Raw genomic sequence first — 26,427 nt, forward strand, 5'->3', positions numbered from 1 at the left:
TTAATTTTATATTAGTGAGTTTTAGTTAGGCATTAATAATTATAATTTAATCAAGAAGTACCATGGACTTAACTAATAAAAAAAATTATCATTTAATTTATTGAATATAGTATAAGAATTATGCTTCCTCAATTTCAAATCAAATTATGTTGGTGTCATAAAAGTTGAAAAAGTGCAATGACAACCAATGTGCAGTGATTTTGTGTCTGTACACAATTAGATCGCGAGCTGTCAGTGCCGCCTAAACCGACGTGACCCTTCTTTGGAGGCCACCGGCCGACTGAGTCAAACGTCGCTTGTGTTTATGATTTTATAACACAGAAAGCCGCCATAGATATTTGTATGAAGATTTGAGGGAAAAAAATTGCTCAAGTTTGGGATTAATTTACACAAAATAGGTGTGTGTTTATTAAAAAACAAGGTATTTAGCGCCTAGTCCAAGCATTTATCTTTATAATTTGATAAGAATCATATGAAAATTCTTGATAATTACGACACAGTTGTTACAATACGGGAGTGTGATTTACTGTTTTTTCGTAATTAATTTACAGTTATCCATAAGCACTTACTTAAATTCGAATGATTCAGCACCTAGCTAGACTCTTCGGCTACCTGTGTGATTTTTTTCAAGGCTGTAGAGCATCATTTACTACATAATTCTATGACAATGCCAACCCTCGATTGCCTATTGCCGACCCTTAAATGGTGACCTATAATGTATTATGTAGCCACTGCCAAATTATGTATCATAGATCGTTTACGGATGAGTAATCTATCATACATAGCTGTTTCATTGCATCTTTATCTCCGTAGATACATGCCGCTATATCGCGATTCGCGTCAAACACAGCGATGTGATTCGTCGAACGTGCTTTGGACGGGTTTATCATCAATATAAAAATGCTACACCGCAGACTCTTTAACAATCATCACTAGCGACACAAACCTGGGGTTCTCACGGTCGCACGAGTGCAGCATCTCCTTGGTGTTCTCGAAGAAGTTGACGAAGGGCGGGTAGGCGCGAACCATGTCGGGCGTGTGGCGCAGCATCAGCCGCCCGATGGACGTCTCCTCGCTCCAGTGCGCCGCCGCGTAGCGGAGCTCTTCTAGCATGCGTCTGTGGGGGGTGAAGGATATTGATATTTGGCAGCCTTAAGCTTTGGACTGATAAAACGTATCCATATCCATCCGATTATTTAATATGATTTCATCTTATGCGAATTACATCCACGCATGAGGTTTGTTATTGTTATATTGCTCTTGAATTTTCGCTATAGCATAGCATCCGCATTTTATCTTAAAGTGGGAAACGTCAATCATTTACATCCGTAAACTTACCATCTCCTCAAACATTTTACAAAACAGTTGAAAGCCGGAAGATCTATTCTTATTTTCGAGACTATTAATTTGAACGATGTAATGGAAAGATGACAATGTAACTCACTGGTGCAACTCATATATAGGCGGCAGGTTCCCGAAGATGATCTTGAGCTCCGTGTTGTTGAGCAGCGCGATCTCCTTGCCGTTGGCGCAGTCCTCCTCCGCCATCTCCTCTAGCGGCTGTTTGAACAGCTGTGGGGAGAATAGCACTTGTTTAAGGTTGGGGAATATTTGCATAAATATGCGTCGTAGATGAATGGTGGTGTTTTGTTATGTAGAGGTTTTTTTTGAGTTACTAATTAAGAGAAATAATACTCATATAGTCACGGCTACAAAAATGAGCAGAATGTGTCATTTTTATGAAATCACTCTTGTTCAAGTCACTTCTAAATACACATTCTAAAAGCTATATTAACGACGAAAAATTGCACCTTTATGCCACAGCATTTTCATCGACATCAGCCATCAGTCGTCATCCGAAGCGCGATTGACGAAATAATATCTGAATCGATCCATATGTTATGGTGTGACGAGGCCACAAACTTATCGTGTCGTGTTTGACGTTAGCCTCAAAACTAAACCCTAAGCTACAGCACACTGGACTCACAGTGACGATGGTGTGCAGGATGCCCACGTAGTTGGACTCGGTCTGCAGCAGCTCCATGAACACCTGCTGGCGCGGCGACATCAGCTTGCGCACCACATTGTCTGGGACTTCCGACTCTGTAACGTTAATAGCAGCGGTTAATATCGTCTTCAATATTGTGATGATGCAGGTAAGGTTGAAATGAATCGCCGCTTTTTATTGAAATGGCGCAGCCGGTAAGATACGACCCTACGTTGCCAAGACGATATATTTTAACTTAAAGGTCGAAGTGAATAGGCTAAACTAAGGGCGTTCTCTAACTAATCAACAGCTTCATCATTAGGTAACCGTCGTCCAAACGGTTTCCTATCCCGCCCAGAGCAAACATTTCTATAAAGAACACTTGCGTTAACCTTATCTCTGGTTCTATCTATCCATGTATTTTTAATGCCTAGTTTGGGGTAGCATGGCTATTTGTAAAATCCCCTACATATGTATTTATTTACCTTCCAACAGCTGCTTGCCATCAGGCGACGGCGTACAATCCAGCAGATTCGCCGACAGACTCAGTATCACGGCATCTCCAACAGACGACCTCCGCTTGTGCAGCGCCGCGTCGCCGCCGCGCAGCTTGCGCTTGCGCAGGCGCTGCAGCTGCGACGGCGTGCCGGCCGGCGCGGGCGACTCCTCGGCCGGCGGCGGCGCGCACGCGGCCCCCACTGAGGAGCGCCGGGAGACCTCGTCCAGGTACTGCGGGGGAACGGTGGTTAAGAGGAATCGTCTTCAAATTAGCCCTGTTTTTTTTGTCATCAAAACTGCCTTAATTTATAAAATGTACCTATTTCATTTAGATTTAATTCTGCATAAATTCAAGGTATACTTCCAAAGTACTCATTTTAACAATAATTAAAAGCTATCTATCATCAGTTCGGCTATCTTCAGCTGCATAAGTAATACACTTTTGTTCCTTGCCAAACTAGCTACATAACAAACTGACAATGTTTTAATAGGCAGTTTGTGAGTTTGACAAGATACAAAAAAAGATCCCGACGAATTGAGAACCTCCTCCTTTTTTTGAAGTCGGTTAAAAAGTGTACAGCTACTTATGCAGCTGTCAAGATACTGACTACTACTAACGACAAAATATTTTAAAAAACTACTTACATCTTTAAACAGATAGTCCCTCTCATCCTGCGCTTCCTCATTCTGCACGGAGGCCCAGAACCACTCGGCCTTCACGATGTGCACCTTCGAGGCGCAGTCCGGCGCCGCCGCCGTGCTGTGCTCGTCCACCACCTGCCGGTAGGAAACACTCACACTGGTGCCCTAAGGCTCACCCGACTTGGCATGGCAAGGCTAACGCGTTGCTATGCCAAGTAGGTTAGTTATAGGCTACACTCTGCCACCACCGAAACCTACAGTTGGCCTAATAGCTCGCCCCTTGTGTGCGCCGTAGCGGCATATCTGTTGATATAGTGGTGTTATTCGGTCTGTAACTGGCATGCATAAGCGAAGAGCTGTCCGAGTCGGAGTTACGTGTTGATTGCGTCGCTCGAGCGACTGAGACCGTCTGCGAGGATGGATGAGGATGTTACACGGAATGTTAGTGGCCTACGGACGCTGCGGTCGGACATTCCATTCATACTCGGCGATGGCATGATGACAGATTAGACTAGTAATTAGTTATACAATTGAAATGGTGTTAGTACCGGCAGCGATATTCCATGTGTTTGCGATATGGCTGGGGCGGCGTGGTCGCCGGCGGGCGGCGGCGGCGGCGGCTCGCGCGCGGGGGCGGGGCGGGAGGGGGCGGGGGCGGGGAGCGGGGAGGGGGGGCCGCAGACCGAATGGCGGTGCGCGCGCAGCCACGTGCTCTGCGGCGTCTTGAACACGGCGGAGTCGTCGAGCTCGTCGGCGGCGTCCACGGCGTCCACGGGCGACACGTCCAGGCTCAGCCCCGCGCGCGCGCGCAGCGGCGTGGACGCCAGCACGTCGCGCGCGGCCACCTCCACCGTGTTCCGCTCTCGCTTCTCGTACTTCTTCTTGCGCTCGCTGCGGAACGACGCGGTGAACGACTTGACGCTGCGCCGCAGCTTGGACGCCGACTTGACCGTCTTGGACGCGAACGAGATGTCGAAGAAGCCGGAGTGCTTGCTGGTGTTGGCGGAGCAGAGCGACGCGGCGTCGTCGTCCCGCAGCGACGTGCCGCCCGGCGACGTGCCGTCCGGCGACGACGGTCGCGCGCGCCCCGCCGGCACCGACTCTATCGTTATGTCGCCCGCTTTGCTCATAGACTCCTTCTTCGTCCGCTTGAATATCGTCGGCCTGTTCTTGAACTTGAACGAGTCCTTTATTTTCAGTCTTTTAATCGATTTCCAGTTGCTGTCCTCGCCCTTGTCCGGCGACACGGCGGCGTCGACGACGCTCACTTGGAAGTTGGACTCAGTGGAGTTGCGACTGCGTTTCTTTCCGGAAGAGATCGTGGTCGTGGAGTGCTGCAGTTCTTGACTTCCCTTGGTGGGGAACAGAAGCGGCGGCTCCTTGGAGTCCAGCTCGCAGAGGGACTTGGTGAGCGAGGAGTGCAGCGAGCCCGCCTCCGCCAGGCAGTCCACCAGGTTGAACACGTTCATGGACTTGTTCCGGAACACCTCTCGCTTGTCCTTGGCCTTGGCGGTGACGGCGGCCGTGAGCAGCTGCGCCAGCTCGTGGTTCTCTTTATTGGATGTATTGGAGGTGTCGAGCTGGCTGGCGGGGCTGAGCTTGTCCTCGGTGCACGTGTCGTCGATGTAGCAGGTCAGCGTAGAGTGGTCGACGACGTCGCGCGCGGGCGCGGGCCGCGGCCGGGCCGACAGGCGCGCCGACAGCCGCCGGTACAGCGAAGTCTTGGGGGTGCTGTGGGAGCGGGAGGGCGAGTCCCGGGGGGGCGCCGAGGGGGTGTGGAGGGGGGACAGGATAAGCGAACGACCGAAAGTCTCCCCATTGGCCATTACCTGAAACATGTGCGAAACACACCACGCAATGATGTAATGAAGCCATTCCAGTACATGCACAGAGGACGGCGACGAGGTTAGACACAGAGAAGCGACTACGACTGTTACTTATCGTCTCTCTTTATCAGAGTACCAAATATGTAGTCGTGTTTTAATAAATGATCGACTGATTGTATTATTTACATAACAAACGGGAAAGGATAGGATGGAGGTATAATACAGTAAAATACTCATAAATCTGATTAAATACATACTACTACTAAAGACATTTAATTACTGGACAAAACATTTATTAATTGGTTGATGAGACAACATTTACAGGTGCTAATGGGACACGCTATTAGACCGTACCACAGAATACATAACAACACAAATAGATGCTAAATGATTGAGCTCGGAATATGTACATAAGCATGGAGCAGATGGATGACCATGTATGTGTGAGTGAGTGTGTAAATAGACAGATATAGACATGTGTGGAGTAGCGGTGAGGAGACGAAATAAATCATAATTGAACAATGGGTCGACTTCGCGCCGAGAGGGGAGGGGGGGTTCGGACTTGACCAGGGAGCCGGGAGGCAATTACTCCAATAAAAGTGTTGACGGCGCTCCGCGGTGCAGCGCGTGTTTACGTAACATGGCGGCGCTGGCATTGAATTGTCGCGCGGTCGATTTATTGTTTATATGCAAATTTTCGTGCAAACAGAAAATGACATTGAACAATGCAGCTGTACTGGCGATGTGAGAAACAAATGAAAATGTATGAAATATAAACGTGTCGGGGAACAACTAAATACACCACTAAACCAATCGAATGCGCTCTACAGTGTAACTACTAAAGACTTGTGATCCCATAGTACTACGTGCATGCTGATCGAGTACTACTAAAATTAGTAACTAAATAAATTAAGTAGCGAGCTATGTAAATATTACAACCCAGGGTTGTTGTTCTCTGTTTCTAATATTAGCTGAAATATGTGAGAGTTCTTGCAATAACATATCGCGTACATTACATCTAAAGAAACACGAGTTTATACATTTCAGTGCATAATAATCGCTCAATCAAGAAAGTTGGAATATCAACAAGACATTTACGAACTTTGAAATCGCTAATGGCGATCGTGAAACTGACGTGCGAGACCGAGCGATCAATACGCTTTACGAGTTTTCATAAAACTTTATCATATTACTCGTGTAAAATTTTACTCCGTCATTTTTATGATGATGCAATAATATTATTTATAATGTCCGGATAAGTAGGGTGTGCCATCAAGTTACCATGATGATGATGAATGGTAACCCAAGGGATAGGCCCAAATTCCTCAATCCAATATCATCCCCGACATCCACCAAAACCCACTGCTAAACAGAAGCCCCTCCCTGGACTGAGGAATTACCTCATTTAGGGCTGATTTTTCAATCGTCAGTAAAAAATTCTGGAAAATAAGCTGATGCTGTCGCTTCTGAACGTTTGCATTAGACAGCAAAAACTTTATCATCCGATAACATTTTAATCCATCAAAAAATCAGCCCTAAAACGTCACATCTATCCAACAGCTACGAACCAACTCCACCTTCCTCCTACGGACGCGTCACTTCACTCACCACATGCGTGCAGTCGGGATCGTCGAGCGCGCACACGGCGCCCCCGTTGCTGGCCAGCACGTCGGCCATGTGCTGCGTCTCATCCTCGGGGAAGCCCACGAAGCACACGCGAGCGCCCGCGAATACGCGTAGCTTGTGCTCCTTCTGTCAGGGGATAATTAAGTGTAAGGTTGGGTGGAAGGAGAGTAATGAGGTGGTAATTGTGGGACCTTCGAGGTTTGGGTGTGTTGGGGATTCGTGGCTCAATGATTACCATAGGAAGGACAATCTACAGTTCTAAACTATAATATGGCAAAGAAGAAAGATTGATTGTTTATTTGTATAGAATATGCTCTAAAAGTAAAGGACCAATTGCTAAGATTCTTTTCTCCCTCCATCCCTCATAAAACCCTTTAAAGGCGCTGTGAATACCGCGCGGAAACTCTAGTATGAATAATCTCAGTTACTTCCTCTCGAAAGATTCGTTTGGTAAAAATAACAAAATATGCAGAAGGCGTAAGTTGAAGGTCAATGAATTCAGTATTGTTGTTCCGTCAATATAGTAAGGTCAAAAACTACAATGTATGCGTCATCAAAGGAAAGATATCTAAGAGTTGCGCCAAGGGCACCGCGACGTTTGACTATTTTTAAACCACATACATACATTAACTCTATCTCGCATACCTCCCTAGGGGTACTTGAAACAGTAATGGTATCAGTTTCGCGCCTTTAATACTGCTTCTTGCTTTTTGGTATAACTATTTTATTATCAACTCAAATAAAAGGAGCCTTCTCTCGTGCTGTATGTAACTGTAGGTACCTCATGTACGTTCAGCGCGACCTTGGCAGAAAACAACTAATCTAACTGGCTAATCCTTTCACCGTGGTGACAAAACCTAGACCATCTCCAGTTTTTGTCACCGACACTCTAAAAACATGAACTGGAGACATCCTTGCTTCCTGTCACAGTCTTGCAATATGCGCGACTCAGCTCAACATATTTGGCCCTATCTGACGACGTCACGCCAAGTCGCCTGATATCTTCGACGACAGACACACACCAGACAATCGATGCAATCCGGTTGGCATGCAGCTTTTGTTTGAAGCTGGTGGATCCGTCTTTTGGTCCCTAAATGAGTCACCTCACCTCACCATTCAACAATCAAAATCACTTACAATAATAGAGTCATCAGTGGCCAGACACACGGGGTCATCTCTTCGCTCCCAGCAGGCGTCAACCCAGGACCGGGCCAGCACGGGCAGGCCGAAGCCCGACGCGTACCGGTACTTGTCCCCGGTGGCCGCCGCCGCGATGAGGTGCGTCACCTTGCTCGACATGTCCTTGCGGATCGAACCGCCCATGTAGTGGATTAAGGTTATCAGGTACGTCTGTGGAGGGAAAGTGGTTGGTTAGTGTGTGTTGTTGTGATTGTGTTTTGTTTAGAAGTGGCTGATGGATTGGAGCGTAAGGATGATGTGTTTTGTTAAGTAGAAGGGATTGAGGCGTGAGGTTTTTTACAATCTCGGTACATCTTCTTGCAATGATCCTCATGAGAAGATCTTGGTGAGTACCTAACACGGATTATGTCTTTGGCAACGGCCATGATATGGATGACCTGCCTATGGTTCCCGTTTTGTATGCAATGCTACAAAAGAAGTGGAAAAGAATAAGCTTGTGACAGCTGTGTGGTTTTGCAAACACGTCATATATTTTTTTACTAAGTTATTGACAGCTGTCATATTACGCCTCTTTTCCAATACAAACATAATCAACCGTACATATTATTTTGTTATTTAAATACAAATACCATAACATCAACGAGCGCTCATAAGCATACCATGACATCATGTCGAAGTAGACGTCATGAGGGACGTTCTGTGGAACAATCCCCAGCTCGATAACAAAAACCTTTTCTCCTTCTGTGACAGCTGACAATTAGAGATTAATTCTGAGCTCACCGTTAATTACGTTAGTCACTCTAATTGAAATTATGAATGAAAAAGAGACATAATTGGCGAATAAATTAGCGGGACCTTTGTGGGTTATCACGCGAGGAAGCCGCTTCACTTCAACACTGCAGTATCGTCATTATTAATTTTAGAATAATATTTACAATAAATCGTATTATAATAAGGTTATTAGAGGGTGGCAGAAAGTATTATATTTTAGTAACTCCATAAAATAACAATGAAACAGGTTGGCAAAACTTAGCGAAATATATCCGACAAAAACCACGCTTCCTTTGAAAGGTTGAGCATTTAGGTTAAGCCTCACATAATCGGCTCAATATAATCGGTTTTCCAGAGCCATTCCGTATCTACTTAACACCTCCTAGGAACGTTTCAGATTACAAGGCCGTACTTAGCACGACAGCGATTTTCACTACACTTAACTACAGACATACGTTACGTTAGCTCTTAATGTGACTTACATGGTACTTTAAACTATTGAGGCACTTGTAAAAGAGATTAACATAATTTCATGTTTTGGTTTTTTGTATTGTATTGCACTACACCCATCTAGGAGTTACTCTTTTTCCTGGATTACGCCGGGCCTACCAGGGAGCACAATAATAAAACATAATTTCATATTTTGTTTATAAATTATGATTAGTTTCAGTGTAAGCTCACTTTTACAGAAAGTAAACGTTCAAAAAGAACAGTTCTGAGATTAGACTTTCAACTCTCTTATTGATCAAACCAGCGAGTTACGTAAGTCGACGTTTATTCTAGACTGCCCTCTAACCTTATCTTGTATTCTTGGGCACGTATTGTATGAATCCAATTAGAATTTTTTATCAGTACTGAAATAGGTCGCTGAATATCAAAGGTTGGTTTGACTTTCAATGTTTAAAGGAAAATAACGTTATAATCTAAGCATAACATACATAGTTATCGAAGTTTAACTCCTATTTTATTGTTACACTTTTATTATAAAAGTTAAAGCATAAATAGTCAAAGTTAGATAATTATACTGTCATTAGCAAGGTACATAAGCCTGAGAAGTAAGTTTTGCCCGTATACAAGCTCTCATCTAAAATCCGATCGATACCAGAAGTCATCAGTCGGAAGGCCCTTTGATAGGGGGACAATACCGTAACGATCCTCCAAGCTATATCAAGAGACACAGATTATCTTCATAAACAAATACTTCTTTGTTATAAATAAATTATGTCTAGCATGCCATCGAGGTTTTTTGTTAGCTATAGACGTAACAGATACCGGCGCTATGAAGTGGACTCCGACACTCTATACACCGTCGTCATTGTGACATCGCACAGACGAACACATCATGCGTAACAGGAGGGTTACTCTATACTCTATACTGACCTAACGAGTGTAATCGGCATGTTTAATACAGCAAAATATAGTGCCAGTGCTCCGAAACTTAGTTTTTCGCCTTTGAGAGTGACTCTTCTATGCCATTCTGTCACTACGGTGCAGATGAAGGCACTGGGAAGTCAGCTTTTTTAGAAGTATGAGCTTGGTTGACGACAGTGTTACAATCATCAGTTGAAGAGTTCGGCACTAGTTCATAGCCCAGCTTTCAGCTATTACATACGGCCGCATATGGTGGAATAGATCGCTATACATTTTCTGTTACGGTTATATTGTATTCACTTGCTACTTAATAGGTACATTATGTGGAAAGATTTGTCTTATTACTTTTTTGTGTGTCGTCCGTATTATCTCTAATGGCCAATTTACACAGGCAGACCCAATATTTGGAATAGCTTACATAAGATAGCAAGTGTCATACGTTGTGCAACAAGTTTCTAGGTTTGAAATGAACATTATGCGTTGATCGATGATTGCCTTCTAATATCCTACGGCAGAAACTGCAGACCTACACTGCCGGAATCTGTCACTTTTAACATTATGCCTGAGGGCACCAGCCTCGGTCGAGACTCGAGAGGCGGCAGCCGCCCATATAGAACAGAAACTGGCGTATTATTATATCATAAATTCATCACTATATTATACAATATTATAGTGATGAATTTATGATATCGTTGACTTCATTTTCATTTACCCGCTGCAGACATAGCTACCTACAGCCCGTAACTATCCACTCCTGGAAAATACTGGAAGATTTACCATCGCGTTTGGCTTTTTGCTGCTATAACAACTTAACAATAAGGTACTATCGCAAAAATAAGTCGGGACCACCCTAAGGATAATTTTCCTTTGTAGGCATCAGCCAGCAATAGCTCACTTTTGACAGGAGGCGGGAAAAAAGGATATGTTTTGAAATCGTCACCCGACTTTTTTCCGATAGTACGGTCAGGTGCAGAGAAACCTGACCCCCCTCTCATAGTAACAATGCTTCTGATACAATGTACATAATAAAAGCCTCACAAAACTCACAAGTTCATCCTTCTTCCGGAAGCCGGAGAAGCATATGACGGCGCCGCGCATCGCCAGCGAGTAGAGCGGGCGCGAGTTGCCGGGCGCCTCGCCGCGCTCCGCCAGCTGAAGCACCGCCGTCGGGCCCAGCACCCTGCCGGGGAAGACCAGGTTTAGTACATGGCTTTAACATACGGGGAATAAGGGTATATAAGCCTGAGGGCATCCTGCCGGGGAAGACACAGATGTTTAGTGCATGTGGTATGAGGGTTAACCTGGCTGAGCACCCTGCCGAGGAATTAGGGATTTAATGCACGGGGAAAAGGGTTTATGTTCCTGAGAGCACCTTCCGGGTAAACACTGCTTTAACATACGGGGAATAAGTGTCTATGTGACATAAAAAGGGGCGTGGGAATAAGGAATGGTGTGCCTGATGGTCACTCGCATGACTATGGCCCTAAGGGAATCGTCGCAGTCATAATCATCATAAGTCAATAATACTCTATTGCTAGACGTAGGTATCTTCAAATATCATTTTATTAAATTAAAACATACATAGATTGCTAAATAACATAAATGCTATTCTACAGCTAATAACAGCTGGTTCCATTACATGTTATAAATACTAAGCTATGGCAACATACATGATCGTGAATACCTATAAAAGAGCATTTCATTCACATCATTCATCATTTAAAAGTTTCACCAAAAAGGTCATACTAATTCCAGCTAAACGATTGGGTCTGAGCTTGAGCACATTTTTAATTTAAGGCAATCTAAGTCTGCATGTAAGTATGCGCAATTTATGAGATGTAAATGCGCAACATAATACGGGCATTAAATAATTACGTTATAAATAATAAAAAAACAGAATAAGAACTTTGTTCCTAGAAACTATACACTTTATCGAACAAATACCTGAAATACATGTTTCATAGGGACAAAAGAACAAAGAAAGAAGATACCTAAAATTTAGTTGTTAAAGAAACACTGTAAATGATACGATTATTTCTGCGAAGTAATCGATCTGCTTACGTATGTTTTATAATTATGTATATCATAATCATAACGCAAACACAGTCTTATCTGAAAAAGAAAACAGACAATGTTCAAATGGTAATGCCGGGGCGTTTTAGTGACCATCAAAATTTTCATAAGTTTCACTGTTTTTATGGGTGGCTCACTGACGCCTCCGCCAGTGAAACCCGCGTTTCTATTATCTAACAGTCCATCTTGCACGGGCGCTGGCCCATGCTATAACGACACTGCATCACTTATGCCTGTTACTTACATTATTACGATGCAAATTATGAATAAAATTTCACGTTTACTGTTTTCGGTTTAGTTTCATTAACTGTGCGTGAAGTTTTCTACACAATACGACTTTGATACGGCTAGTTATATGTTTAGTTTGATATTGCTGTATGTGTTGAAATGATATTGAAGTAAGTACATCGAATATGATTCGTAAGGCGCATTAAAAACTTGATGACAAACAACTGACCTACATTGCCGTAGTCTATTCGTGATTTTCTTTAGTATTTTTTTCTGTAGCGACGGCATTTTATCACTTCTGCTATTATCTATTAGACCTGCAATAGATAAATACAGTATGTAGAGAAATGTACTTCAAAAGATAACCATTAAGCCCGATGTAACTCGCTCTATAATTCAAACACATTTTCACATTGCTAGGATATAATTGGCCATCACGTTTTTTCACATAACTTCACCGTCGTTATTCTGTTACTATTTTAACTGTATAATTTATAGTAAAACATAAGATTCTTGAACAAAACTAATGAGTAACACATTGCCGTGCGTGGAGACCCAGTACTGAATCGTGCAGGTTACTGCAACGGTTTCCCCTAACGCACGCAAAAGGATGCAATAGATTTGATAATTTCCGAACCGATTGTATAAATAGTATATTAAATTTATAATGGTCGCACGACACGCGCTGCCAATCTCTAGAAACTGCATCTAAACGTTAGTCGATTAATACCATATCATCTGGATACACCGGTTATCCAGTCAAAACAAATTAAAATACCTCTGAAAATAGAGTAACAATTATGTACATTATATCTTTAAGTACATTGTGTTATGTGTGGAATTGTTCAGTCGCTTATCAGCAGGTAAATATAATTTTCATAATTAGTGCCGGGGTAGGCAATAATGGATTGTAACTATGTCTGAAAGAAATATAGTTTGTTGTATGACCGAAGTAATTATGGTTTGCTTATAGGCACATTAAATCTGACTTCCTCTGGGCATTACATGAACAATAATTTTATGCTTAAAATATTTAAGCAATAAGAACAAGATGATTTGCCCTTAGTGTATCTCATTATCAACTGTATATGGTAGATATATAGCTCCTCGTATGGCTGGAGCATCTTGATGCAATTACAATAGGTACAGCTTCGCAGTTATTATCTTCGATGTTTTAACGATTTTGCATGTGTGCGTCATATGTGAGGTTCAGAGTACAATACACGTGAGGAAAATAATTGTATTTTAATAATTAATTGCATAGAATGTGCATATGTTCGTATTTACCTGTACGCACCTGAAACAACACTGAGTTGAGTCTGGAGGGTTACTCTACTCCATACTGACGAAAAACAAGCGAACGAGAGCTGTGGTGCAATCGGCACGTCATACAACGAGACAGAGTCGTGGCTCGCGCAGCAGCGTACCGCAACTTCGTTTTTCATCATATGGAGTGACCCCCTGTTACGTAGCCAATAGCCATTCCTAATGAATGAGCCACGAGTGACGCAGAGCTCGTCGGCACATCGATGACTACAGCATCCCTAATTAAAATTTCAACGAAACTGGAATCATGTGACAACAACAACATTATTCCGTATATTCCGACAAATGACTACAAATATGTGGGAGGCCATCCGCGGATGTTGTTCAATGGAATCACGGACGTAGCGGAGGTGGTGGCAAAAATATCGAGAGATTGAATTGTGAAACTGTCTTCACAATCGGAGCTTTATCATCAGAAGCGAACAGGGAAGCCTAATCAATCCCTTCTAATAGATACAAGTAGTCATCTAAACAATTGAGCAATTGCGAACAATAATGTATTTATTTGATAAGATAACCCAATAATAATAGCATTATCTACAACCGTGAGTGTATAAACGAAACCAGAAAGCCTGTCCAATGCCACGCTGATAAGCAAATATGAAGAACATCTGTCTTGTGTTGCAACTTCACTTGACCCAGCCGAACCGGCACATATACCTGGTGTGCTTGTTATTGTCGACATCAATTGAGTAGAGACAGGCAGAAGCAATAATTTAATCAATTACATACATTTGTCGCCTAGTTAGAGACTGTTAAGTGTCTCCAGGGAGGCCCGTGAAGACTGTTGCCATGCTGCGAAAAACGTTCGCAGCGGACCCAGTTTCTTAGCATAAATCTGAAGCGAAGTGTTCGCTGAGAGACATTATATTAATAGGGCGCGTAATTTGTCCTGTGACATGAATAAAAGTGTGTGGATGTGGTGGGCGGGTGACGCGGGCGCCGCATTCACCGCGCGCGACGTGGCGGCGCGAATACCGCCGTGCACCGCCGACCGTACAGTCTTACTTTACATTTTTCCAATGAACGTAAACAATCAATACTATTGCACCAAATGAGCCGCATTGTTTTAGTGGACAATGCCCGACTGCGCCGCCCTCGCAGAATGTTCACTTGTGCTGAATGCACTCTTTTAAAAACGTTTACAAATTCTGCTGTCGTTTATTTAGGTCCTTGGAATTGTCTTGTTGTGTCACGGTAATGATGCAAACGACCTTACTTTTATCAGCACAATCGTAAAGAAGACATTAAAATGTAACTTGAACATAAAACGCTATGTCAGTGTTTCTTTCATGTACCTACATAAACATGAGTTGCTATGAGTAGTGGTTCAAGTAGCGCTTACGGTTCAGGCATGGTGTCGGTGCTCCCCGGAGGCTCCTCGTCCTCCGGGGTGGGCGGCAGGCGCGAGGGCGCCATGGCCCGCGCGCGCGCCGCTCGTCAGTCCAGCGCGCGCCGCCCACCCCAAGCTGCCGCCGAACCGCTCACCAACATCGCAACTATTCACACCACCGCACAGAAACCACCACTGTAACCACTATCGCATAAACACTAAACAGTCACCGGCCGAGAACGGAACCGCTAAATTCGAATATTGCGCGCCCGACGCGAAAACAAAGACGCATGCGGCATGCCCGTTATGCTTTCCACGTTAGATTGAAAAACAGTTGCGAGGAATGTGAGGACGAAAATAGCGAGAGCGACGCGCTGAGCAAGGGCGACCCTCGCACCGCGCCGCGCCGCCGCCGCCCGCCCGCGCCTTTATTTACAAACCTATCAAACATGCAGTCATTGCCGTCCACCGCTTTACGAGTGGAACAGCCCCGCCACATGCAGCCCCTAAATCTACCCGCGAGGGTGCGCCCGACCTGGATATTACAACCTTTCTATGTATAGCACAAGGGCACGCTATGAAACTACAGTATGTGCCCATAGTTTATGGGTTCCTACAATATCTTGCGGTGCAATGTACAGTGCGAGGTAACGCCCTCTCATGCGGAAGTCAATGGCAACGATGGTGTTCGCAGAATACAAATGAGAAAATTGCGGTTCTCAGTTACCACAATTAAAAAGTATTTTTGTACAGTAAGACAGTTGCCAAAGTTTCAGGAGTCATTGCGTCGAACATTATCTTCATCGATTTCCACGAATGAGTATTTCATTTCTGATGTTGATATTCGCAATGCTAAGATGAGTGAGTCAGCCGCCGTGAAGGCTGAAGGTGGGCCCGTGGGCTCTGTTGTTTCGGCTTGTTTATGATCTTTTGTAAACGCTGTTCGGAGATGTGAAGGAACAATAAACAATTAGGGCCCCGCGGTGCACTGCACTCGGGCGGAATAATCCACACACGGTGTGTAGCCATTTGGAATGTAAACATCCACACAGAAGCTTCCAAAAGGTTTCAGAATGCGCACGTGAGGCGATAAGGGACGGCTCAATTGCCACTAAACTACATAAATCAATACCAACACGCTCGCGCCGCCGGGAACTTTACGACCACCTTCCATATACTACGTAGAAGGTATACAGTACGTACATAATACAGCAATTTCCACTGTAAATGCGTAATTAGAAAATGGGATTTTCCTAATAAGGGATTCGTGTCACCAGCTCATTAAAAGAATACGCTATAATTTTGATTTTTTCATGACGAAAGGAGTAATAAAGAAAATTATATTCAGAATATAGCCGTGCAGAGTTGACAAGTTAACAATGGTGTAAAGTGGGGATTTTGAAAATCACATTTGAAAGTGCATCTATTGCAAGCTACGATGGCAGTGTTCGCACGGATACACACACAAATACATTCATTCGCAGCTACAACCACTCTGCCCTTTTTACACCTTGGGTGAAGAAAGCTAAGTAGTTCAGCTAACGGGCAAGTGCTCGGAGGGTTCCCTGTGGAACGCTACAGATGTTATCGCGATCGGAGGTCGAGCAGGTGCATTGAGTCGCTGATATAATGAATGCACGCACATTGGAGGGGGAGGGAATATTGTTGTGCAGTGTGTATATAGGTTCAACGGTCACCGCGCGCGCCGGCGGAGGCCACTCTCCGAAGCCCCCGCCGCCGCCGCCGCCGCCGCGACAACGCAGCCGGAACGACGCAGTCACGCCTCACTCACACTTCTCTCAATTCGAAACCTCTAATGTTACATCCTTATTTACGTTGGACACAAGGCCAAAAAACTTCAATCGTTGTCAAATCGCTCAATTTGCGAGCGCCGAAACGGGGTATTTTAATAATGAACTTCCTAAGCTCCATTTATCAGCGTTGTCCATCTTAATGGGTACTATTTTAGTATGAGTGGGGACGTCATTGGCCTGTCTAACGCATGTTTGTATGTAAAGCGTGGCATCGATGACAGGAAGACTGAAAGGCGTCAATGTGAACGCACAACAACGCATCAGCTCGTTAGCCGTGTGTCTGCGGGTATCGATAACAACCGAGCGACGTCACGCCGCGCGGCAGGGCCCCGAGTGGAGCGCCGCGCGAGCCAAAATCAATGTCATTGTCAATAGCTCCATCACTCCGCTTGTAATCTTCTATCATTTTCATCTGCGAGCGATTTTCCCTTCCCTATGTTATTTACCCCCGTTTACAACGTAATGGAAAACAGCGCACTGATTTATCGTGTAAAACAATGTTTGAAGAGTGAAGAGTATCAGCTGCAATCTAATCTAATCTTTTAACAAATAAAAAGCATTCGTCAAAGTCGCCATCAATGTCAAGGAGCGGCTGGCGGCGTCGCATCGCCCTCAATGCCACCATCTCTCACGACATGCTCATTATACTAAACTAAACATTCTAACCGGTATTTTATTTGGCAAACCCGATAGTAAAACTCACCCATTTTATTTTGTATGTTTATCAGCTCTACATCCGCGCCGCTGCCGTCTATTATCAGGCCTATTCCGTCTGTGCAGTTTGATAGTTTGCTGCAGCTGCATAAATTGTAGATTTCGGATGGGGAAACTAATATGAATTCATAATTATTAAGCTTTTAGCGACTGGCCGCCTATTGTATTGTTTCAACTGTCTGTTGTTATATATATTATAATACGTAGTTTGTTTTGTAACCTGGCAGCAGCATATAAGCACCAGATTTCTCAGCGTATAAGGAAGAATATAAGTGTTAAAGGAATAAAACTCACCTATATTTGGCTTTGTGCGCGGCATCGAAGAGTTCTCCTTCGAAGGGCGTGGTGACGAGGTAGGAGGGCTGGGCGGGCGGCGGCGGCGGCGGCGGCAGCGCGTCGGCGGGCGGCGCGGGCTGCACGGCGCCCAGCCGCTCGCACGCCGCGCGCACCCGCTCGCACTCGAGGCACGCCGCGCTCGCCAGCACCACCGCCGGGGGACCTAAGGACCACCGCAATACTGTTAGTCATCATTTTTCGTGACATAGACACAACTTGACGCCGTCATGTCAGATCAGACGCAGACGCAGCTACGGCTGCACGACGCGACAGTATCATTTTATTTAGGTTATTGTAACAAAAGAAACAGGAGCGTCTACTGACGCAAATAAATTATTAGAATACCGCGTACGTATAAGTCGCTACAATTTATGAAGCTCTAAATATAGCGGCGGATTCCGCATAAGGTATTTAGTGCTCGTAAAGGAGTCGTGAGCGAAATATCTTATCTGATTACGACAAATTTGCACCGAGAAGAAACAGACGCCAGCCGCACTTCCTCCTACCTTTGATCCTTGAACACACCGCGGCATGAATCCTTACCGAGACCAGGTAAACCGCGGTCAATGGCATACATTCGCTTTATTTTGATAAGCGGTTGTTAAAACTTGGCGGAAGTAAGAAGAACCGTGGATGTTACTGACACAATGTACTGAAACATCTGCGATGTCCGTCACAGATAGTCACAAGTGGAGAGAGAAAAACGATAATGGCTAGACATTTTTATAGCTTCTTTAGATAGAGCATTTAATGACGATGAACGAGAACAGTTTTATTCAATTTCTAGTTCATTATTCGGATGTGCTTTTATAATGGGCAATCATAACGAGATAGTGTGGTTCGCGGTGGGTGCATTAGGCGCGTATCGCACGTGTCATCTGTCACCTAAAGTAGTTAGTTGGTGTATTGTAGCCGGGCGCGGCGCCGCCCACGCCGCGTCGTGGGCGGAGTGCTCGCTCAGCGCCGCGACCTCTCGGGACGCGCTCCACGCCAGTGGTTCAGGGGCGCTGAGTCACGGGAGCACCCGGCGCCGCCGCCTGGCGCGCCGCCGCGGACCCACAGCTGTACCGTTTCTACGACTAACTGTGCTACCCAGCGGCACTTTAACTGGCGTATGAAACACGGCGACAGTTACGACTTGGCATTGCGGATGCACCTCAGGACTATTGCAGATGCGTAACCAATTCCAATTATAGATAAGCCAACAGAACAAAGCCTCGAGTCTGTTGGCACTTCAAGACCATTGTCGTTTCAAGTATCTACTTAAATAGTGTTTTATATAAAGTCCAAACAATAATAAACACATTTGAAGCCATGCATGCGGGGAGTATATTATCTAGTACCTACGCGTTATCTAGAAGAAAAACATCACTAATGGTTTTAATATCTAAACTATCGTCATAAGATCAACGGGGCGATGGATAATGGAAATTCACGAAAGTCATTAATCAAGCGCTATCTAGACTAGTCTCTGTTTATTGCAGCTTCATGCAGCGAAAAAGCTGCTGTTTAATTTACGTTGGACTGATTGATGCGATGGTTCTGTACAGTTGGTATGGTAGTGTGTGGTGGCATGCGCACTCGACTCACATCCTCCGCTGAGGTATGACCGCAGCTGCTCTACGAGCGCTAGCATGGCTGGCGGGGGGCTAGGCGGGGCGCAGGACGCGACACGCACGCCTCCGCATCTGCAACAGCCGCCGCGATCAGCCTCCTACTGCATGTCACGAGTTGACCGCCAAAGGCCGAAAGGAACCTCCTCAAGTGAAGTACCTTTTTCTTACCGGACACCTCGTTCAGCGTCTGTCGCTAATCTCACTGGCCAATCCTTTCGACACGGTGACAAATCCTAGTCTCGCTCTAGTGTCACTGAGATCACTCCCAAGATTTTTGCCATGGCAAAACAAATATGAAATTGCTTGCTTCCAGGTTTATGAATAAGCTATAATGAGGTACTTGCAGCCCTTAAATACCATATTCGTAGAGCCCTCCAGCTGCCCTGCCTCAGTCTACCGATAGATTTTAGGGCTTAAACAGCACTGGGCATTTGAATGTACATGGGCACTCTCAATGCGAGTGTCTGAAGAGATCACAGTGATATATTGTGAGGCTGCCTGTGTGTCACTTTTACTACGAAAAGAGTGGTGTTTCATGGCTGAATACTTTGTGTTTCATTTGTTTTTCTAAACTATATTGTACTTAAAAGTGCTGTGATTTTAAATTGCCTGTATATATCATCTTCCAGCTACAACTACTCTTGCCTTGACAAGTTGATAAGAATGATAAGTAACTATTTCATATGAAATCAATTAATAGGTTATCAGGAGTAAGATAAAACATAATGTGTATCAATTTGATTGCACAAATGCAGTGTTCTTTGAAGATTATTAGTTATTGTTATTTTATTACACATTTGGTGTTACTGGTAAATAGTAAAAGTATAACACATAAGTCATACCATTACCTTATTCCTATTCATAGGCTATGTTTTACAGAAATTATGATAAGCAAATATTATTTTTGCAAACAGTGCACATAAAGTAGAACATACATACAGGATTTTGCAAAAACAACTTATTTACTTCAGTAGCTATCAAGACTTTACATGGTATTTTAACCCCCAACAGAAAAAGGGTGTGTTATAAGATTAATGTGTCTGTGAATCTCTGTGTGTTTATCTGTCTGTGGTATTGTAGCTCCCAAACGGCTTAACCAATTTCAGTTTTGTTTTGGGTTATTGGTAATGTTATACTGAGTGCTCTTAGCCATATTTTATCAAAATAAGCTTAGCCATTTAAAAGCTATAGTTGAACACACAAACTTTTAGTTTTGAATATCAGGAGTTTTTAAAGATATTTAGTTTTTTTAGGCTAACATATTCATATTTGTTTATCTTGTCCCACATAGAGGCCGCCGCAGTTATCACACATGTCACTGCCCAGAGTACATTCAGGGTCAGGAGTTATTCAATTAGATGCAAGATTTACATGATGTCATAAAGTTTATTATGCTCGATATCTCAGTGATTGAGCTTCAAACAAGATAAGGCAACCCTCTTGCAATGTGACCTTGTCTCAAAAACATGTTGTAATTTAGTGGTTTTATTTAGTTCAAGTTTGGTTTATGAGATTCCTTGTAGTATATAGTAGCAAGATAGTTGATAATAAAATAAATATATCAGAACCATTACATTTACAATTGTTCATAAATAAATAAAGAATGATACCAGCCTCATGATCAAGGCCCAATTATTTTAACTGATTATGGTCTATCCTAAGAAGTGCCATGTCTCTCTCTGGTCACAGCTCTCATTCCAAACTTCTTTCATTTAACCACCCTGTGGTATCTGAGAGGCTAACCAAAGGTAATATATCGCACATGACAATCCGAACCGTCATATCTTGAAAAACGTAGTTTCGAGATATCGCGTTTTGAAAGTTTGGTGTCTCATAATTTAAAGAATAATAAATAAAATAAATATATTTCTTTTGTGATTGGTAGATTAACTCTTTGGCAATAAAAACATATAGTTCAATAGAGCCTAAGTCATTTCATTTTCTCTCAACTTGCTGGCCCACGCAGAGAAAGATGGAAGCGCCTGGTGTCAGCCCCAGACTCCTCGGAGGAGTAGCGGGATTGAAGAAGAAGAAGAAGCATGGGAGAACCACCAGACGAAGTTGAAAACTGAGAACAAGATTTGAATAGCCCTTGAGCAGCTATAAATCAAAAATAATCCTGGTGCAGACAGCATTACCTCATAGCTTCTGAAACCTGGAGGTATTACTAGTCTCGAAGCCTCGGACAGCTCAAGAAGTAGTGCAAGTCGGTTGCTTGTACTGGTATAACACCGGAGGCATCGTACGAGAGTGTGAGAATGGTAACCGTTCTAAGGAACTTTAAATAAAAACCGTTCTAAGGAAATATAGACCGAGGCTATATAAGTGAGATTTATGTACGTTCTCAAGGATCATTTAGAACCGTTTCACTAATAGCTTCGTTCTGGGACCGATTACGTGGATCATCAAATGCGATCTTAAGCACGTTGTGTGACAATATTAGCCATCCATTCTACCAACATTGGTTAAAGGTGCAACACTCTGCACGCGTAGCACAGTATGGCGGTGACAAGATATAAATGACAGCTAGTTGCAACAAATTGTGTGATACCAGTTGTCCTCACAAACGCTAACATGGCCAACACGAAATAATCACTACAAGATGTGAGTTACAATTTTGACAGCGAGATTGGAAGATTTGTCTTATTTCCTAACATGGGTGTACCAATTTATCCACACATGTATCAGTTTGACATTTGTTTAGGTAGCATTATATCACTCAAGTTCGAAGGTGGTGATAACATGTGACACAAATAATTATTTGTTTAGTTTTTGTTAATTTCATCCTTGCTCTACAAGAAGAGATGCAGGAAAGGAAAATTACTATAATACATATAGGGAGGATGATCCGGGACTCTAATAAACCGTTGAAAATGCTTTAAAAACAACATTAATTTGTCAAAACACACAATCTTCTTTTTTATTTGACTAAAATTATACATTAAGTATATTACTTATATGTAGCGGTGTTAGCTCAGACGGGTAAGCGCCCGCCCCTCACGGAAGAAATGTGGATTCAAATCCTGTCGCTCACATGTGCTAAGAAGTTAGATAGATAGACATTAGTTTGTTTGGAAGCAACTCAGTGCATATGTTTGCCCTTAGGAACAAACCACTGATTTTCAGTTGTCTCCCATATACTTTAAGTTTGCCTATTCACGTCAAAGTATGTAGGTAATGAAGTGGCTAATTGAATAGTTTGAATGCTAAATGTGGAGTTCACGAAATGTAAATCATATACATTGAATAGGTCGGGCACACCGGGCAGTCAGCGACTGATGCTATGATGACTGGTTGTCCTTTCACCACAGCGACAAACCCTAGTCAGGCTTTATTATTTATCAACAACACACTAACTAAAATGAAGTGGCTAAATGAATAGTTTGAATGTTAAATGTGGAGTTCAAGAAATGTAAATCATAATATAAACTGTACATTTAATAAGTCCGGCACACCGGGCAGTCAGCGACTGATGCTAATCCTTTCTCCACAGCAACAAACCCTAGTCAGGCTTTATTATTTATCAACAACACACTAACTATAAAAAAATAAGTGGATATGCTAGCATGTACAACTAAATTAAATGGTTATAAAAATATAATATTTTTTTTAGGTAAGTAAAACATTTATTAAACTTTTAATTAATAAATTATAAAAAGTATACTATTTCACACACCATAAAAGCATATTAGGTATTCTTAGTTATCAACTATCACAATAATCAGTCTGAACTTGGCTTATATCAGTCATCAAATAGGTCTCATAGTATGTATGCCAAGTTTTTCAACTTTTTCAGTTCGGTGCCGCTCCGGTTCATTGTTTCACCACAAGGTTGCTGATGTCATCTGACCATCTCCAGGTGGTTTCTGCCAACAAGAGCTCTCCAACCGTGTCTAGGCCATCATTTTCTGACCGGTTTTGACCATCTTCCGTCTTGCCTACAAGCCAATTTCAATGTTCTGTAACAAACAAAAATGTTTCATTAGATTTTAGTTATACTTATGAACTAAGATTATGACTTCTATTGTCATCTTCATCATCATAGCCCATCACGTCCTCACTGCTGGGGTACGGGTTTCCTTCCAATGAATGGCCTAGTTGACCAAGTACTGCCAAGTGAAAAAAGTTTTTTGAGTTGTTTTGTGTGCATGTGCCCAATTATAATAACATGTGACTGGTATTGGCACTTACCTACTGTTTTTTCCTTCCATTGATTATATAAATATTATTCAGTCAGGCCGTGGGACAGGCATCGTAGATGATATTCTGTTGCACCCGTCAGGATTCTGCCCGAGCTTTTGTCTCAAGGCCTTCTAGCTCCTGGGGCCGGGTAAACGGTGGGTGGGTCATCAGTCAGGTGGCATGCTGTTTTGTTCTTCGTCTCATGGAGCCGGTGCATAGAAATCGTCTGCCGAAGAACTCCCAAGGAATCTGATCGTGCTTGGTCGGGAGCAAGCTCGGTCGTATATTATTTCATGTGACGATGTCCAAGAAACTCAAGAAAGTAGTTAATGAGCCAATATGAGTCCATGGGGTAGCGCAATGCAAAAATGCAATGGTAATATTACCAAAATATTTCACTCGAACGCACCAAACAGCGAAAATTTTCTTAAAATTTGACGTTTGGTGACATTTAAATTGTCAAAAAACCATAGACAATACAAACAAGAGCCACAAATGAGGGATTTTCAAAAAAAAGAACGAATGAAATACATATTTCCACAGAGCAGAAAAGTTTCAGTGTCACTGTGGCTTATATCCAATCACACCAATAAAATGAGTCCCATGTACACCCTATGCTAACATTTAAGACTGATATCAAAAAGTGACTCAATTTAATCAGTCACTTCACATGTTGTCTTATTATGGCCATACTAGCCGTGCTGGAAATGTTAAATAAATATGATTTTATTGTATGTTTATATTTAAACGTATGTTTATATAATTTTAATTATAAAGATAATAATAATGACAAAGAATTACTTTCTGAATGTACCTAATTTTAATTTTAACTTTAATTTTATAATTTTATTATTGATGTAATGTTCTGATATGGGCTTTATACACCCGAAATAAATGACTATTTATTTATTTATTTATTTTACTAATTAGTTTGCCGAGTTCCAGCCCCAACAGGCTAGATTTCGAAAATTCTTAATCACCATAGATCATCAAACAGTGAGGCTAGAAATAGTGCTCGACCGATGGTCAGCGCTGACCGTCGCTTGATGTAGCTATATCTATGCAAGTCTATGAGTGCAGCTACGCTGACGGTACGCGCGTGATTTCGTGTGACACGTCGGTGCAGCCGTCGGTTAAGCACTATTTCCAACCTCAGGCAGATTATACAGAAGACCAAAGATTACAATTAAACTTGGTGGCCTTGGTTGACCAAAAGCTTTGGATATTTCATCGAGACGTGGACACTTCTGGAAACCTTGCAGAGATGTCAAATTGAATGTCGCTATATCGATGTGTTGAGGTATCTGTAAAACGCTGCTACTGGCATAGCATCGACTGTGTGCTTGTCTAGGACCACAAATCAAGACTGAATTGCAAAGAGTAGTTCAACAGAGGGATTTAATATCGGCAAAACTGAACAGAAGTGCACTGTAATATGTATTTAAGAATAATTGAATGCTTACATTAAACCAAATCCGGTGGTAGTTGCATGGGAAGCCAAAGATCAAAGTTGCTTAGGAATTTGTCTAACTTGAGAAGACTATTAAACTAGGCAGAAGACAAGTATACTATAAGTTGACCTGCATACGGTAAACTTCGTCACACATTCACCTTGAGGCCGTTTATAAAGTCTGAACTCAAAGGTCTTCAATCAGTAGACCCTGCCAGTGCTGACGTCTGGTTCAGAAACGGCTGTGACTGTTGGACTCCCCAACGGATTAAAGTCGCTTATCGAGCAATAGAAACAGCTATGCTCGGCGTTTCTCTGAAGAACTACATCAGAAATAAGGTAATTCGTAAGAGATCTCAACCAAGCTTTTAAAATCTACCTCAAGCTGAAATGCCAGTGGGCCAAACATTTAAAGCAAACATCAGACTTCAGAACTGCTATGGGCGTGCTCGCAATGTTGCTGTTGTTGCTCTGGAAGATTCGGAGAACTTTGACAGAGTCACTATTTCTTCGACGGGTTTATACGTAAGTAGGGTCAACCAAATCATTGTCAAAGTCTGGAGTCTTAGGTTCCTTAGCTGCAATACCCTTCAGGTTCCAAGCCTTTTGTTCGGAGGAATTGCCGTCAAAACTACTTTAGCAGCACGTTTATGTAGCTTCATGATCTTACTACAACTCAAATATTCCATGAATAATTACATTAAAAACCGTACAAACCGTATTATTTCTCTTATGACATAGAAAAATTATTGATTTAACTGGACAAACAGTATTATCTTGACGAATCCCATAGCTAAACCATCACATAAAAACATACAACATTCAAATTAGTAAAAATTCAATAATAAAACAGGCAAGATAGTAATATCTAGAAATAATACAATAAAAATTCTACGTGCGAAACAAGCAATATAGTATTATTTACATTATAATACGTTTTGATTCATCACATTTTGCGTATTTCGTAACTACACTTGTCTTAACTTAAGATAAAACGACCGGAGCCCGCGCTTCAGACATGGTCAGCGTATTAAACTAAAATATGACTGTCCATCGACAATGCGTGTGCATCACAACAGGCAAGACAGTCGTATAGGTCCATATCTCGGCCCAGAAATGAGCTACAGATATGACTGTTTTACCAGATTGTAGAAAATGATCTGTTGAATGCAAAAATGTAATAAAAAATTTTTGCGATTTTGCAAGATATGACGGTTCGGATTGTCATGTGCGATATAGTACTCCAGTCAACCTGTAGCATTTGTTATTAGTATCTCTGGCATTCTTTTTATGTAACTAATCCCCTCAATGCTTTGCTTCACCATGAAAAAGTATAAAAGAAATCTCAGGATAAAACTTGCCATAATGTTAGGTGCAACCATATTTCTCTATGTAAAATTAAAATTATTTAGATTTAGGTACTTTGTGAGCGATGGGCAATACAATTTATGATGGTCCTCTACAAGCTTAGCATAACTAAAAACAAGCTACTAT

General features: G+C 42.7%; 1 protein-coding gene and 1 long non-coding RNA gene across 9 annotated transcripts in view; both read right to left on the reverse strand.

The window, feature by feature from the left end:
* LOC105388538 (protein ECT2) overlaps positions 1-26,427 on the reverse strand; it is a 37,131-nt gene that overhangs the window by 10,132 nt on the left and 572 nt on the right. For 6 of the 8 annotated variants that reach the window (XM_048625605.1, XM_048625604.1, XM_048625600.1 and 3 more), the window contains exons 2-11: positions 17,644-17,848; positions 10,909-11,041; positions 7,717-7,929; positions 6,562-6,705; positions 3,676-4,956; positions 3,131-3,262; positions 2,473-2,716; positions 1,988-2,103; positions 1,445-1,572; positions 947-1,117 (exon numbers count right to left, since the gene is read on the reverse strand). In XM_048625605.1, the coding sequence (XP_048481562.1) occupies positions 947-1,117; positions 1,445-1,572; positions 1,988-2,103; positions 2,473-2,716; positions 3,131-3,262; positions 3,676-4,956; positions 6,562-6,705; positions 7,717-7,929; positions 10,909-11,041; positions 17,644-17,848 (2,767 nt within the window). Of the gene's footprint in view, positions 1-946; positions 1,118-1,444; positions 1,573-1,987; positions 2,104-2,472; positions 2,717-3,130; positions 3,263-3,675; positions 4,957-6,561; positions 6,706-7,716; positions 7,930-10,908; positions 11,042-14,833; positions 15,270-17,643; positions 17,849-19,275; positions 19,374-26,427 lie in introns of those variants that run through there. The other 2 variants (XM_048625601.1, XM_048625606.1) reach the window with 2 other exon arrangements.
* On the reverse strand, positions 22,905-24,190 carry LOC125489556. Its single transcript, XR_007267065.1, has 2 exons — positions 23,493-24,190; positions 22,905-23,260 (listed from the first exon to the last, which is right to left on the reverse strand). It is a non-coding gene; the product is annotated as an uncharacterized LOC125489556 (long non-coding RNA).

Source organism: Plutella xylostella, chromosome 15 (assembly GCF_932276165.1).
Source record: "Plutella xylostella chromosome 15, ilPluXylo3.1, whole genome shotgun sequence".
Lineage (NCBI taxonomy): Eukaryota > Metazoa > Arthropoda > Insecta > Lepidoptera > Plutellidae > Plutella > Plutella xylostella.